Source organism: Syngnathoides biaculeatus, chromosome 12 (assembly GCF_019802595.1).
Source record: "Syngnathoides biaculeatus isolate LvHL_M chromosome 12, ASM1980259v1, whole genome shotgun sequence".
Classification (NCBI taxonomy): Eukaryota; Metazoa; Chordata; class Actinopteri; order Syngnathiformes; family Syngnathidae; genus Syngnathoides; species Syngnathoides biaculeatus.
The window spans coordinates 11,109,477-11,126,341 of record NC_084651.1 but is presented as its reverse complement, the minus strand read 5'-3'; the positions used below and the strand labels follow the sequence as shown (position 1 = coordinate 11,126,341).

Below are 16,865 nucleotides of genomic sequence, written 5' to 3'. Positions count from 1 at the left end.
TTTCCGCCTTGAAATAATTTTATGGTACATATATAGTACAGGGCGGCACGGTGGATCAGCTGGTAAAAGCGTTGGCCTCACAGTTCTGAAGTCCCGGGTTCAATCCCGGACCTGCCTGTGTGGAGTTTGCATGTTCTCCCCGTGCCTGCGTGGGTTTCCTCCGGGCACTCCGGTTTCCTCCCACATCCCAAAAACATGCAACATTAATTGGACACTCTAAATTGCCCCTAGGTGTGATTGTGAGTGCGGCTGTTTGTCTCACTCTGCCCTGCGATTGGCTGGCTACCAGTTCAGGGTGTACCTCGCATCCTCCCATTGACAGATGGGATAGGCTCCAGCATTCCCCGCAACCCTTGTGAGGATAAGCAGTGAATAAAATGGATGGATGGATATATAGTACAATCATGCAGAATCATGAAATATCTGACAATGCCCAGAGGAATACATCTTGGTCACCTACAACCATGCTGTTTGAGTTAGCAATGAAATTTATTCACAGAACATATTTTTGTTAGACCGTTATAGGATTTCATGTTAAAAAAGAAAGGAAGCACAACAATTTTTGCTTTCATGAAAATTTTTTAACCTGATATGAAGTTGTTGCAAAATTTAATCATTTTAATAAAATGTAATTGTCTGTATTTTGAGGATTTTTTTGAGAGTGTGTCCCATTTAATTAATGCTGAAATATTAGTATTAGTGGTAATAATATTAGTTGTTGTCATATTCCAAAGTTCAGATCCCACCTATATGGTGCTAAACATATGTGTACCATTATCCAATAAACTATCGTAGGAGAGAGCGATGTGGAGAAGGGAGGATGTAGATGACAAGGCATTTGTAAGTATTCACGGCATTCTCTATATCCATATTTTCTTACAGCCATGATCAGAATTGGATCAAATAATAATTAGGGGTGTCCTGATCACTTTTTTTTGTTGTTGTTTAGGATTTTGACTATCTAACAACCAAAACTCAACTTTTAACAATCCAAAATACATGAGTCACAAGTGAAATAATATTTAAAAATAGAAATAAAAAACAACATAACAAAAAGAAATGCTTTTGTCATCTTAACTGACAGATAACTGGAACTTTTTGGAAATCATGTTGGGCAGTCAGGGAGGAAAATGACTATCTTAAATTTTAAGTTCATATCAACATACTGTTCTGTTCCTGCTGTGTGGATTTTGGCCTCATGGAGGTACTGTGGAGCGATGCATGCATGGAGTTACTCGTTTGCGGATAAAAGAAATCAGCCCAACATTAATTTTCACATATTAGGAGAAATAAATCCCTGTGAACATTATGTTACCTGTCTTTATATATTACTGTGTAGCTTTTTCTTTTTTTTTTTTTTAAATAATTTAAATTCCACCTGTCATCATCCAATGCTACATCTAGCTAGCCCCTCAATGTGTGGTTCCTGTGATTGTTAGCATTAAGTTGGCGTTATCAAAAACGATCGTGTGTCTGGGATTTAAATATCCGATGTGTGTAATTCATTTTATTATTTTTTTTATATTTTTTGGAGAGCAATTAAGTAAAATTTGATCATTTCCCACAGCACACCTGAAAAGCACTCACGGCCCACTAATGTGGCACGACGCACTGGTTAGGAATCACTGATTTATATTATACTGTTACTAAAAATACCCCAAAAAGTGAACATTGTTATATAGAAAATGAAGCTAATACTGTTCCATTTAGCAGTCTTTGTACCTTTTGGATTTTTTTTCCACTTTGACATTTAAAATGTCAGAAAATGAATAAAACCTTTTTAATAAACCTTTTTAATAAAATCTATTTCCAGCCACCCTGAATCAGGTGAAAGTCATTAATAATTATTATATCATTTATTTTATTATTTTTATTTTTTATTATTATTTTCTATTATATTATATATATAATAATTATTATATCTACAGTGTATATATAATATATAATAAGTACAATTTTTTACACCTAATGCCACTTAAGATCTAACATGGTTTACTTTTATGGAAATGTAAAAAATAAACAAAACGAAATCTTGTTTTTACAAAGGTTTTCACTCCCTTTGCAATGACAGCAACGACTTGATTGCTGTATGCCATTTTTTTATTTCCGTTTGTTTTGGGTGGAGAAAAAAAGCGTGTTGAATTTTAAGTATTTACTCCATTTTATAGCACAGTCAATGCGAAATGCCACGTGACCTTGAAGCAAACATAGTCCATGTGACCTTGTCATATATATTTTTCTCATCCTCTGTTGTTCCATGCCTCACACAGTCTCTAAGAATTGTGGGTAAATACTATGTGGTCCATCATAATTTGACTGTCAGCGCCAGAGACAGAGGTAATGGCATGTAAAAACAAGTGCGAGCAAACAATGGTGCTGGGACACAATTTCGGCTGTGAGGGGAGATGGAGGCTGGAGACACGCGTAGGCGAGGCGGGACAGCAAATGTTAAAGGATATTTTAGCGTGTCCTCTCGCATTAGGCCCCGGAGATTGATATCTTCCAGTCAGATGAAGCCTTGACATGAGTGATCCTGCCCTTCCATCATTGTGACAAGTAGCTCTCGGCTAACGCTCACCCGTGTTGATGGGCACGCGCCGTACGCCACGAGGGCCCTGGCTAACGTACCCGCCTTCCTCTCGCTCTGCCTCGCGCTGCCATCTCCGATTTCTTTTGCCCTTCTCCCCACCATGTCACGTCCAATCACTGTCTGGCTGGCCTGGCACAGAGTCGGGCACGCGGGGTTGACGGGAGCTCTAGGTAAAAAAACGCATCACTGTCGTCAGGATGGACTCTCAAATGATTCCAAGTAATAACTGGGTGCCTGCGTGGCCCCAGACTGGCAAGTCAATCACGAGAACTTGGAGTGTAGTTTTGGAAGTGGTTGATGCCTGCAGGTGAGGCTAACGTGTGAAGCAGGACTGCCATCCCTGGGCACTGGAATTGATCAGGTGCAGCCTGCTACAGTGGCGAATGTTCACTAAGACATCAGTTTGTATTGATCCTTAAAGATTTGTTTTCAGGTCACAAGAAAACAGTTATGAGCTCTTTGAGTTACAAGCCAAGTGTGTTTCCCTTCTTTGTTTTCCATCGTCATTGCGAAAGATGTATTTTTCCCCTGCGACAGGTGAAGAAAATATATTTTTACAAATATTTGTGTTCAAGCATCTTAGAAAAGTGCACGGGGAGCAAGATTTGATGCATACAATAATCCCAGTGCGCAAAATTTTGCCCACTATTTTTGACTTGATGGAAATTGTCGGTGACCGGTGGCGACGTGCTGTTTTGTCCAACGATGCGTGAAGTCCATCATTGTCTGTGCGGTTTAGTTAACGTGGCACTTAGCGACTGACATTGTTCGGGAGCCAGCAAAACACTGTCATTGTCGAGTCATTTGTCTTTTTTCGTAAGCCAATCTGACACGCGTCGCACAACGAACGCCCCGCTGCTGGCTTCTTGGAGAAGGCGTGCTCGTCGCATTTTCGTGCACTCTGAGTGTTGTTTCTACGCCAAATCCCCTTCTCGGAGGCCACTTGTGTCCTTGCACTGTGGCCATGGACTTACAAGCTACCTTCCTTTGAACACTTTTATGCGGTTGTAATTGACCTGACAATGGGGTTCATTACGCAGTCCCTTTCATGCTGTTTTGCCTGATAATTATTATTTAATGTGTTCAGATGGAGAGCATCATTAATTCATCCCTTCCTCCAATGTCAAAGAGATGAACAGCGAAGTTATCACTCTCTAGTGATTAATATTACGCTCTTTTGTTATTGAATCCTCTCCCAGTGATTAAACCTTCATGGAGTGACTCACCAGCAGCTCTTATTAACGGCGACATTACCGAGCACCACCAAGGCTCTAATTGCTGTTTTCACTCCCCCCGAACCCCGTGCTGGTCAGAAGTTTGAAACACTTATCTGTAGCATTTCTTTTAATTAGAAATCCCGGGCCTAATGAAGAACACAATCGATCAGTGTCACGGCGTCCGTGCGCGCGGGGTGGGATTCACATGTTGACGGAGAAAATGAGCACTGGTGATTAGTGGCATCATTAGTGGCTCCGCACGCCCTTAAGCGGAGACAATGTCGTTCACTGACTGGCACGGTAAGTAATCGTCTTGTCATTGTGGCGCTGACAGGAAATTTTTGTAATTGTTTTGCTGTGAGAGTTGCTCGATGACAGTCGATGCCTCGTGAAAGACGCTCCAAGGAAACTTCATAATCTTGTGAAAGCACCCTCCTCTTATCTCCGCGCTCCAGAGCTACTGTAAGCACTGTTCTCTCCTGGCTCCGTGCGGAATAAATGTCACTAAAATTAATTTCATCCCTTTTTCTTTACTTTTTTTTTTTTCATTAGAACCTCCTTCCACCTCCACTCACACACCCACAGACACACAACAGTGATATCATACATCAGTCAAAATTTATGTGCCCCGGAATTCAATTTCCTTTCTCGTCCTCGCGGATTGGAAGTACCATGACTGATAAGCGTTTATCTGCCTAGAACTGTAATTCAGCCATCAGTGCATAATGCACTCCTCTATTTAAAGCGTTTGATTATGGCCATTTTGTCAAAAGACAATGATGGAGTGTCATGTAATATTGTTAAACTCGCAGCTACCTGCTTCCGTGTTACATCGTATGTATGTAATTAAGATTTGACACCATGATTTACACTCTTTGGGTACAGCATTGATTGAGAACCGTATCATGAATTATGTCTTCAAAAAGATCTGTTTTCAGTATTTCCTCTTATAGTAGCCTCAAAAACCAATCCTCTGTGTATCATCCACTCCAGAAAATAAGTCTTACTTTGAATACAGCGCATAATTACCTATATGCGGTGACTGATTTCCTGCATCGCTTTATATTTATTAATGCACAACACGTACCAAGTTAACAGCAGACATAGCATCTGGACATCCAACCTCTGAGAGATTGAATCGCAAATCTATGCAGGGCAGTGAAACCCCCCCAAGAAAATTTGGCAAACACAAAAACAAAAAGAGACACTCTACTAGAGGGGACTTATTAACTTGGGAGAAATGCAACCAAGTGGTGTCCAAAAGAAGAAAAAAACAATGTGCTGGTTGACAATAGTATTAATTTGTGTGGAACATGCGTCGCATAATTTACGATTATAATTTTTTTTTTATTTAGAAAGAATTTGGGTGGCACTGTGGCGCAGCTGGAAAGTGTTGGCCTCACAGTTCTGAGGACCTGGGTTCAATCCCAGCCCTCCCTGTGTGGAGTTTGCATGTTCTCCCCATGCCTGCGTGGGCTTTCTTCAGGCACTCCGGTTTCCTCCCACATCCCAAAAACATGCGACATTAACTGGACCCTCTAAATTGCCCCTAGGTATGATTCTGAGTGCAACTGTTGTCTATCTTCATATGCGCTGGGATTGGCTGGCAACTAGAACAGGTTGTACCCTGTCTCCTGGCCGTGTACCGCTGGGATAGGCTCCAGCACTCCTGTGACCCTTGTGGGGATCACCAAATAAGAAAATGTATGCATAGAAAGAAAGAATAATAGTAGTTGATAATTAGAAATGATGTACCAACCAACCAACTGAGGGGTGTTTGTAATATCAAGAAGAAAAAAAGAACATGGTGTGATTGAACATAGCTCTAGTAGGTACTTTTACACTGTTTTTTACACTTTTTTTTTATAACTGAAAAAAATAAACAAATACATCCATCCATTTTCTGACCCGCTTATCCTCACAAGGGTTGCGGGAGTGCCAGAGCCCATCCCAGCTGTTAACGGGCAAGAGGCAGGTTACACCCTGAACTGGTTTCCAGCCAATCACAGCGCATATGAAGACAGGTAACAGTCGCACTCACAATCACACCTAGGGTCAATTTAGAGTGTCCAGTTAATGTCACATATTTTTGGGATGTGGGAGGAAACCGGAGTGCCCGGAGGAAACCCACGCAGGCACGAGGAGAACATGCAAAGTCCACACTGGCAGGGCCAGGATTTGAACCCCGGTCCCCAGAACTGTAAGGCCAATGCTCTACAACTGCTCCACCATGCCGCCCAAAAAAAAAATAATAATACAAATGAAATCAAATTAAATAAAAATACAATTGTTTACAGTACAGTGGGCATTCCAAAATAACTGCTGATTCACCAAGTCTTAATACATTATTAGTATCTGATCACATGTAGCAGCCTGCTCTGGTCAATTACACAAGACTCAAATTGATGTGCATGTAATGATCAGTTCTTTATATTTGAATGAAGCTGTACTAGTTGAGCATCAGTGTTATTATCCTGCATGCCTCGTGATGAATTTGTTCTTTTATTGTAAGCAAGCCTTCTCTTTCCTGTACCCCTCCCACCCCATCTGTCTCGCTGGCTCCTGCTGGGTAAAAAATGGCCCACATTTCCCTGATAGCCTGTGTGGATGTGGAGAGTATAAATGGCTAATGAATTACAGATGAACATTGACTCAAATTAATCTCCCTGATGTCCCAGGATGTCCCAGGGTTATATGGCAGCCATTTAAAAGTTTAATCAATACGCTGAAGTCGAGAACATGCAGCGGCTGCAGTTGTTTGGCTGCAGTAAACAGTCGGGAAGGGGAGCGTACCGGAGCAGGCCCGAGCGCGGGACATGCATCATGACGACAGCTATTTGTGTTTAATGGACTAAATATTTTTTATTGTAGAAGGGTAAATGTCACTTTACTTCCCAAAGTTGCACTCGGGAGTTGAGTTTGAGTCCCCGCAAGGGAGGCAGATGTCATCTCAGCTGTTAAAATGACAAAGTGCACCGTGCTGGAGGATGCACATCATTAAAATGACAACATGCACCTCATGATGTTCTTGACTCAACAGCCTCAATTAGCACATTCATTGCAAAGCATGTTGCATTTCTTCCAAGTAATGCAGTTTTTTGAAAAATGTCCACTATGTGCCAGACACTTGGCCTTTCTTTTAATTGGGATTTTGGACCCAACATCTGCCCAGCAACAAGTTGCCGGAAACACATGTGAGCAGGAAAGAGTAATTTGAGTTCAAATTTTGTTCAGTTGTAATTTTATATATTTTATAGACTACATCAAATACAGCGGATGCTCACCTTCAGCTACGTTTCTGCAAGTAGTGAGTCGCTACCATCGGCAACTAGCTCATAGCCGGTTGAATTGACAGCGAACAGAACAAAAATGAGGATGCAATTGGCTACTGTTTAAATATTGGTTCCATATGTGTATGTTGTATGTTAGCATTTAGGAAGAATAATGTTGTGTTCATGCGATAGCATCATTGCTAAGTTCTGCTTGTGCAAAGTTTGTTGCTCTTAGGTTAGGGTTGTGATGTCATGCACTTGAAATGGGTATGGATTATGCAAAAGAAATTAAAAGCGCATGGCCACTGTATTGTTTTGGGCCACAGTTTGTTTGTTTAATATAACTACCGTAATTCCAGGCCTACAGAACGCACCTCGTTGCAAACCTCACTGAGTACATTTGTAAAGGAAATACCATTTTAAGAGTTTAACGCTAGCGTGGCACTAACGCTAGTCTGAACGCTAGCGCCACGCTAATGCTAACACCGCGCTAGCATTAATGCTAACAGGGCCGGTTCAAATAAAATTTACCGATAAATATCAGTGAGACACGTGAGTAACACAGCAGCAACACACTAGCACAGCGCTAACGCTAGCGCAGCGCTATCAGGGTCGGTAAAAGTCACTTCCTCGCCACATATATTCCACTGGTCTCATTGTTACCTTTTCCGCTCGAGTGCCCCCTTAGAGCCGTTAGAAAAAATGTACCAATTAGCCACATCACCGCATAAACCGCAGGGTTGAAAGCGTGTGAAAAAAGTCGCGGTTTGTAGGCCGGAAATTACGGTATGTCAAAATGAGAACATTGATTTTCATGAGCTATCATGCAGTGGTTGTGGCCATGAAATTACAATTTTTGTTATCAGGTGAAAAACTAACATTGCATTAGTAAATATGTGGCACGTTTGACCAAATGAAGCAGCTGGCTAGCACATGGGACGCACACATCCGGTATGTACTATATGTTCTGCTTTAGTATCCTTTCACCATCTTTTGAGGTGATTTATGGTTTTCATTGGTCATTTGATTTACCTCGTTGTCTCTCATCCATGAAATGAAACATATCCAATATTTAGTGTATACCTCTGTGTGTGTGTGTGTGTGTGTGTGTGTGTTTGTGTGTGTGTTTGTGTGTGTGTGTGTTTGTGTGTGTCGGGGGGGGGGGTGTCACATGCTTTGCGTGCCATAACAAGCTACATCACAGTCTGCTGGCTGTTAGGTTATGGGACACAGAGGGGTCATCTATCTCCAACCCCCACACACCCAGTGGAAGGTAGTTGCCGACGCCGTCTCGTGAGCTGATAAAAGGGTAACTAGAGATGGATGGTGACCACAATAATAGCTGTGGCTGACAGCAGAGTCCTCCTCACGCTCATAAGTCACTCATACATCAACTCTGACCCCCTCACCCGGCCCCCATATGAGCTCCCGCACATGCACGCTAGCATTTTGTCACTCCTTGGAGATAATACGTACCAAAAGTGTAATTGCCTTGTTAATTGCCAACCCCCCCCCCCACACACACACACCCTCCCTTTTCTAGTTGCATTTTTTTTTTACCCCCCTGATGGATTGCAGCACTGATGGAATTGTTGGCTAAGTGGCCAACCTGCAGGGTGGGGTTGTGGAGAAATAAAGTAATAGAAATCGGTAAAAAGGGGGCAGAATGGCGGACAAAATAACAGATTAGAGAGGAGGCAGGCCGATGGGAATAAGTTATAGGATGTGAAAAGAGGGCAGCGAGTGGATTCATGCCAAGAATAGATAACCTTGATGTTAAAAGCTACATCCGTCGGATGTGTCTTGTCTGTGACATATTGATGGCCCTTGAAAAGAGTCAAGCTGATTGTATGCAGGGAACAATCATTAAAGCCTCTCCGGCTCCTTCCTCTCTCACTTTTTCTTATCTCTGCATAATTTTGTGTGTGCGCGCCTTCTAATGAATGACCTTTTTTTTAAATGTGCTACAAACAGGATCACACTATTAGCCGTCATTTAGGCGGCACCAGGTATTAAATAGAATAACGTGAGGTGGTAAATAATATAGAAAGATGACAGTAGCATACAGCAGCACTGAAAACTATTCAATGCAGGTTTACAGATGCTACATCTCCACGGTATATTGTGTATAAGGTGTTACGTAAGTCAGTAAAGGTAATTAAGGACGTTTATTTCAAGTAAGGCATTAAAACTAATGACTTGGTGGATTCAAATGGATCATGGATCCTGCAATTGATTAAGACGTGGAGTTTATTGCGGCAGAGGCCACCATTTCAGGAAATACAGAAAATTGAGTGCAGGTATACCTAAATTGTCTGGAACACAGGCAGGAAAACTCACGCAAAGCACATGGAATGACAAGACTGGACTGCACAGCTAATGATAAACAGACCACAACGGCATATTTTCAATGAAGTGAGAAGAACAGTATGGAGTCCGCAAAGGAGAATGTTTTATGTATGTACGTATGATAGGTTGAAACACGAAGAGCATGATTCAATAACATTGTGAAAATTCAGGAACAAAAATGATCCATAGGACCGAATTAGAAATACAATCTTGGAGCGTCTGAATAATTCTTCTTCTTCTTTTCCTTTCGGCTTGTCCCGTTAGGGGTCGCCACAGCGTGTCATCTTTTGCCATCTTAGCCTATCTCCTGCATCTTCCTCTCTAACCCCAACTGCCCTCATGTCTTCCCTCACCACATCCATCAACCTTTTCTTTGGTGTTCCTCTCGCTCTTTTGCCAGGCAGCTCCATCCTCAGCCCCCTTCTATCAATATACTCGCTCCCTCGTGTCTGAACATGTCCAAACCATCGAAGTCTGCTCTCTCGAATCTTGTCTCCAAAACATCCAGCTTTGGCTGTCCCTCTAATGAGCTCATTTCTAATCCTATCCAACCTGGTCACTCCGAGCGAGAACCTCAACATCTTCATTTCTGCCACCTCCAGTTCAGCTTCCTGTCGTTTCTTCAGTGCCACTGTCTCTAATCCGTACATCATGGCCGGCCTCACCACTGTTTTGTAAACTTTGCCCTTCATCCTAGCAGAGACTCTTCTGTCACATAACACACCAGACACCTTTCGCCAGCTGTTCCAACCTGCTTGGACCCGTTTCTTCACTTCCTGACCACACTCTCCATTGCTCTGTATTGTTGACCCCAAGTATTTGAAGTCGTCGACCCTCGCTATCTCTTCTCCCTGTAGCCTCACTCTTCCCCCTCCACTTTTCTCATTCACGCACATATATTCTGTTTTACTTCGGCTAATCTTCATTCCTCTCCTTTCCAGTGCATGTCTCCATCTTTCCAATTGTTCCTCTGCATGCTCCCTGCTTTCACTGCATATGACAATATCATCTGCGAACATCATGGTCCAAGGGGATTCCAGTCTAACCTCATCTGTCAGCCTATCCATTACCACTGCAAACAGGAAGGGGCTCAGAGCTGATCCCTGATGCAGTCCCACCTCCACCTTAAATTCCTCTGTCACACCTAAGGCACACCTCACCATTGTTCTGCTGCCATCACACATGTCCTGTACTATTTTAACATACTTCTCTGCCACACCAGACTTACGCATGCAGTACCACAGTTCCTCTCTTGGTACTCTGTCATAGGCTTTCTCTAGATCCACAAAGACACAATGTAGCTCCTTCTGACCTTCTCTGTACTTTTCCACGAGCATCCTCAAGGCAAATAATGCATCTGTGGTACTCTTTCTAGGCATGAAACCATACTGTTGCTCGCAGATACTTACTTCTGTCCTGAGTCTAGCCTCCACTACTGTTTCCCATAACTTCATTGTGTGGCTCATCAACTTTATTCCTCTATAGTTCCCACAGCTCTGAACATCCCCTTTGTTCTTAAAAATGGGAACTAGAACACTTTTCCTCCAATCTTCAGGCATCTTTTCGCCCGCTAGTATTCTGTTGAATAAGTTGGTCAAAAACTCCACAGCCATCTCTCCAAATTGCTTCCATACCTCTACCGGTATGTCATCAGGACAAACTTTCCATTTTTCATCCTTTGTAGTGCCTTTCTGACTCCCCCCTTAGTAATCATTTCCACTTCCTGGTCCTTCACTCTTGCCTCTTCAACTCTTCCTTCTCTCTCATTTTCTTCATTCATCAACTTCTCAAAGTATTCTTTCCATCTATTTAGCACACTACCGGCACCAGTCAACACATTTCCATCTCTATCCTTAATCACCCTTACCTGCTGCACATCCTTCCCATCTCTATCCCTCTGTCTGGCCAACCTGTAGAGATCCTTTTCTCCTTCTTTCGTGTCCAACCTGGTGTACATGTCTTCATATGCCTCTTGTTTAGCCTTTGCCACCTCTACCTTTGCCCTACGTCGCATCTCAATGTACTCCTTTCGCCTCTCCTCAGTCCTCTCAGTATCCCACTTCTTCTTCGCTAATCTCTTTCCTTGTATGACTCCCTGTATTTTGGGGTTCCACCACCAAGTCTCCTTCTCCCCTTTCCTACCAGATGACACACCAAGTACTCTCCTGCCTGTCTCTCTGATTACCTTGGCTGTCGTCGTCCAGTCTTCCGGGAGCTTCGGTTGTCCATCGAGAGCCTGTCTCACCTCTTTCCGGAAGGCCGCACGACATTCTTCCTTTCTCAGCTTCCACCACATGGTTCTCTGCTCTACCTTTGTCTTCTTAATCTTCCTACCCACCACCAGAATCATCCTACATACTACCATCCTATGCTGTCGAGCTACACTCTCCCCTACCACTACTTTACAGTCAGTAACCTCCTTCAGATTACATCGTCTGCACAAAATATAATCTACCTGCGTGGTTCTACCTCCGCTCTTGTAGGTCACTATATGTTCCTCCCTCTTCTGGAAATAAGTGTTCACTACAGCCATCTCCATCCTTTTTGCAAAGTCCACCACCATCTGCCCTTCAAAGTTCCTTTCCTGGATGCCGTACTTACCCATCACTTCTTCATCGCCCCTTTTTCCTTTACCAATATGTCCATTACAATCTGCACCAATCACAACTCTCTCGCTGTCTGGGATGCTCAGAACTACTTCATCTAGTTCCTTCCAGAATTTCTCTTTCAACTCTAGGTCACATCCTACCTGTGGTGCATAGCCGCTAACCACATTATACATAACACCCTCAATTTCAAATTTTAGTCTCATCACTCGATCTGATACTCTTTTTACCTCCAAGACATTCTTAGCCAGCTCTTCCTTTAAAATAACCCCTACTCCATTTCTCTTCCCATCTACTCCGTGGTAGAATAATTTAAACCCTGCTCCCAAACTTCTAGCCTTACTACCTTTCCACCTGCTCTCTTGGATGCACAGAATATCAACCTTTCTCCTAATCATCATGTCAACCAACTCCTGTGCTTTTCCTGTCATAGTCCCAACATTCAAAGTCCCTACACTCAGTTGTAGGCTCTGTGCATTCCTCTTTTTCTTCTGACGCTGGATCCGGTTTCCTCCTCTTCTTTGTCTTCGACCCACAGTAGCTGAATTTCCACCGACGCCCTGTAGGTTAGCAGTGCCAGGGGCGGGCGTTGTTAACCCGGGCCACGACCGATCCGGTATGGGATTCTTTAGATGAACGCTCATATTTGTTTGGCACAGTTTTTACGCCGGATGCCCTTCCTGACGCAACCCTCTGCATTTATCCGGGCTTGGGACCGGCCTACAGATTGCACTGGTTTGTGCCCCCATAGGGCTGCATTGAGCGTCTGAATAATAGAAGGTTTTTTTTTTTCTGAGCTTGACAAATCTCATTTTAAACCTGCATTTTGTTCCATCTAAGTCATTTCGGCGCAATTTTGGCAAACGGTGCTGGCCCCTCTCAGAACAGTTTTCCAAGTGTGCTGTCCCCAGTTTTGGGAATGAGCTAAGTGAAGCCTAGCTTTTATGTGGTTGTTGAATTCCCCCAAATTGTGAGAAATATACAGCACTAATGGGGAAATTGCGTTACAGTTCTGAGCTGTGTGGGATTCAAAAGGGGTCAGAGCAAACAATGTGGCGAAATAGCCAATGTTGGTTTAACTTTTCCACTTACAAGTCCAATTCCATCACTTAAAACTTAATTTTGCTTCTAATGGTGTTCTCCCATATTTTCCATGGTAAAAACCTTCAGGGCCACTGAACAAAAAATCCTGATTCATAAGGCACCCTCCACCACATTTACACATGTTGCTAATTCTCCCAGAGTCTTAGTAGTCTCGCGCAACAATCTTGTAGTGTGAAACTAAAAACCCGTTCCCGCTTTTTGGGATCTTAATAAAATGGGTGCCAAGAGTTGTCAGTTTTGAAGCAATCCATCAATGTCTTCTGATTAGCGTTCTGGCATTGGGGGCAGTTTTCCAATCCTGTTATGCCTTTAATGCTGAGGTTTTCTGATTGAATTCAGAATTCGACGTCCCCAGGGGCAATCAACTTTAGAGGTTCCACTGGCCGTATTATTCATTCAGCGAAAAGCGATGGGACTAGACACTAAACAACCAAAGACTCCAGTTGATACAAGCTGGAGGGTTTATATTTGTAGACTTTCGTGAATAACCTTCACAGATGACGGAACTGAAGCTGAAGGGCCCTGAAGCCTTCACGCTCTGCTGAGCTCACCACTTGTCCAGGAAAGCCCAAAAAGGGCTGAAGGGATCCAGTTCTTCGGCACTTATTGAGAGAAACTTCGGACAGTTTGTGAGCTCTGATGCAACAACAGTTTGGTGACTAAAAGGAAGAAGAGCAATGGGGCTTCCCAGAGTTTTTCTAAGTCGAGTTCCATCCCAGCTACATTTTCATTAAAAGCTACATAAAACAGTCCAACAAGTTCCCTTCACAGCGAGAGCTTGGGCTTATTACCACAGAAGATGAACAAAGATGGCAGACAGAAAGAGACCAACTATGCTACACTTGGCTTTAACTGCTACTGACACCTTTGGGACTCTACCTGATGAACTCCTGCTTGATACCAAAGTGCCAAAGCCGTCCTCGGTGGATCACATTCCAATCACTCCACGATTGCCTTCCATTTTCGCGAAACCATAACACACAGCGGGAGGAGACGTTAAAAATGACAAATTAACAAAGTAACAAAAGGTCTGTTTGCGGAAAAACAGTCTGGCCTTTATGCAGCACGTCACTTAGCACCTGTGGTTGTTCTTTAAGCTCATCTCGTCTTTATTAAGTCGATATCTGGCAGTGTCCTCTTGGTGAATGCAACGGTGTGCTTCCATCACGAGTGTCCTCACAACAGGGGCTTGATGTCTTCCAAGAATATGGAAAATGCTACCTGGATATGCTTCTGCATAATAGAGCTGGAGGACTTTCCATAAAAAGCCTTGCAGCCAAAACAACATCTCCTCTTTACCGGGCATCCGCTATTAGAGCTACTGGCGGCTAATTTATTCAAAGTGACCACGGTATACATACAACAGGAACATCCTGCACCTTGTAATAAATCAGAGCAACAAAACTTCCTAAGGAGCAAGGGGAAAGGAATACAGGCTTGTCGCATTGTGTTCTTCACGTCCATTTGATCAGTTTGGAAATAAAATGGTTGATAAAATAAAATTGGTCGATACATGTGGAATGGAAAAACTTCTGGTCTCCCAGGGGTGGGACATGAGAGTGACTGGTTACTGGTCTTACTGGGGCATACAGGTTAGGAACCTTTGGTTCATATGGAATACTTACCGTAATTCCCGGCCTACAGAGCGCACTTGGTTACAAGCCTTACCGAGTACATTTGTAAAGGAAATACCATTTGGTACATAAATATATGGCAGCTGTGTAAATGACACAGGTGCCAACATTGAAACCCACATTGAAACACGAGATATTTACGAAGAAAGACAGTACACAGAAAGAGTTTAACGCTAGCGCTGACAGGGCCGGTTAAACTAAAACCTACCGGTAAATATCACTGAGACACGCCAGTAACACGGCAGCAACACTCTAGCACAGCGCTAACAGGGCCAGTAAAAGTCACTTCCTCGGCACATATATTCCACCGGTCTCATTCTTACCTTTTCCGCTCGAGTGCTCCCTTGCGTCGGTTAAAAAAAACCGCATCATCGCAGGGTTGAAAGCACGTGAAAAAAATTGCGGCTTGTAGGCGGAAATTATGGTATATTGTCATTGTCATGTACCTCCACATGTTCTCATTTGTTCCCATTTAAATGTAAAGAGCTGAAAATTCATTGTTTAGCAATTTGTTGGAGAACATAATGGAGGCTCAACGTAGCAGGTGAATGAATATTGCATTGGTCCCAAAGCATCACTAAGTGAAAAGATATAACTTTTTTAGCAATAGTATAATTAAAAAAAAACTCTGTACTCCATATGCTGTATTGTACCATTGGGTAATAAACAGTCCAATTTCATAGAACACTACCTGCTAATGAAGTATTTACACTAATGATGGAGTCAACCGTAGAAAAATGGTTTGGGTAGTTATTTTACATTTTAATCTCAGTGGCAGAATAATTCTTGTGAGACTATGTTCAGAAGAGTTGAATTTTGCATCAAAGAAACATTTTCTAAACATGAACTCATTTAACAACTGGAACACCCTAAAACAAACAATAAAAAGCTTAACGTGATTGAAGCCTTATTGATCATGTGCGTGACGTGGTGTACTGTAAATGCATCACACTGCCCAGTTTGCCGTCTATATATTTGTATATCCTTTTCTTTTTTTTTTTCTTTTTCGCTGTTGGCCGTTGCCCGGTCGGTCTTGCAAATGAGAATCTCTTTGTACCTGGATAAATATACAAATTTTAATCAAAAATAAAATTATTGTAGAATTTCAGTTTTTATATCGAGTGTCAAAAGAAATTTCAAAAAGCTGCAACTTTCAGAGGGTACAAAAGCAAAGTGCAATATAAGCTTTTGATTTTTTTTCAGCAATCTAACCCCATAACGTTTTTTTACTTTTGCTGTTATATTCTCAATTGTTGTTAAAATTAAGTACATTTTGTTATTTGTGACTGAACGGTGCAGCACATGATTCTTTATCCGAGGTTATTAATTGCATAATTGCGAGGCGGCTTGGTGGTGTTTGTAAATTGCACATCCACTGCTGTGTTACTCTGTAGGCCTTGAATTGTATTCTGCACTCTGTGCATTTGCTCTGTCCAATTTCTCTTTCAAGATCAAAACTAAGGAAACAGCTACATTGCCACAACCATTCTGCTGGAGTTAATGTACGGTTAGTAAAGGTTTTCAAATGGTGACAGTTTGGCAGTGGAATGGCTTCGTGGTATTTACGTTAGTTCCCAAATAACAAACTCCACGGAACAGATTATGTTACAGTATAGTGTGTATAAAAGGGTCTCGCCGTCCGGTGCCTGTCCGATCAGAGCACTGTAAGATGGCCCCGAGTCCGGTGTTTGTCAAGTCCAGTCCCCAGCCATATTACCTTTGTCCTTGGGCAAAGTGTGGCAGCTGGAGTTTCAAACCTCCTCACTGTCAGCAACAAACACCACACACACACATCCACGCAAGCATAGACTATATCCCACTCACACACCGGGGGAGAAGGCAGGCATGGAGCTGGTCCCGGATTTTATCGGAGGTGACAGCTTCTCACACTTGAGTGTTTGGATCACCTCAAGTAGCTGGGCTGTGAGGGGTGGGGGGAAATGAGCACTGCTCCACTACAAAGTCCAGATTTAGATTGACTGAGGTTGTCCTCGGGCCCGTGGGCTGCTGCTTCTTCTACTGCTCCAGCCTGACAAGAACACCCACTGCCGCCGCCAGGGACTGGTGCGTGCACATCCGTCGGCACACTTCAC

At 42.9% G+C, this 16,865-nt stretch overlaps 1 protein-coding gene across 5 annotated transcripts in view; it reads left to right on the top strand.

Moving 5' to 3' along the window:
* lrmda (leucine rich melanocyte differentiation associated) overlaps positions 1 to 16,865 on the top strand; it is a 286,581-nt gene that overhangs the window by 264,092 nt on the left and 5,624 nt on the right. Inside the window, exon 7 of one of the 5 annotated variants that reach the window (XM_061836952.1) lies at positions 5,733 to 5,831. The exons of the other annotated variants lie outside the window; for them this stretch is intronic. Within the exon in view, the coding sequence (XP_061692936.1) occupies positions 5,733 to 5,794 (62 nt within the window). The 3' untranslated portion in view covers positions 5,795 to 5,831. The remainder of the gene's footprint in view (positions 1 to 5,732; positions 5,832 to 16,865) is intronic. 5 annotated transcript variants of the gene reach the window in all.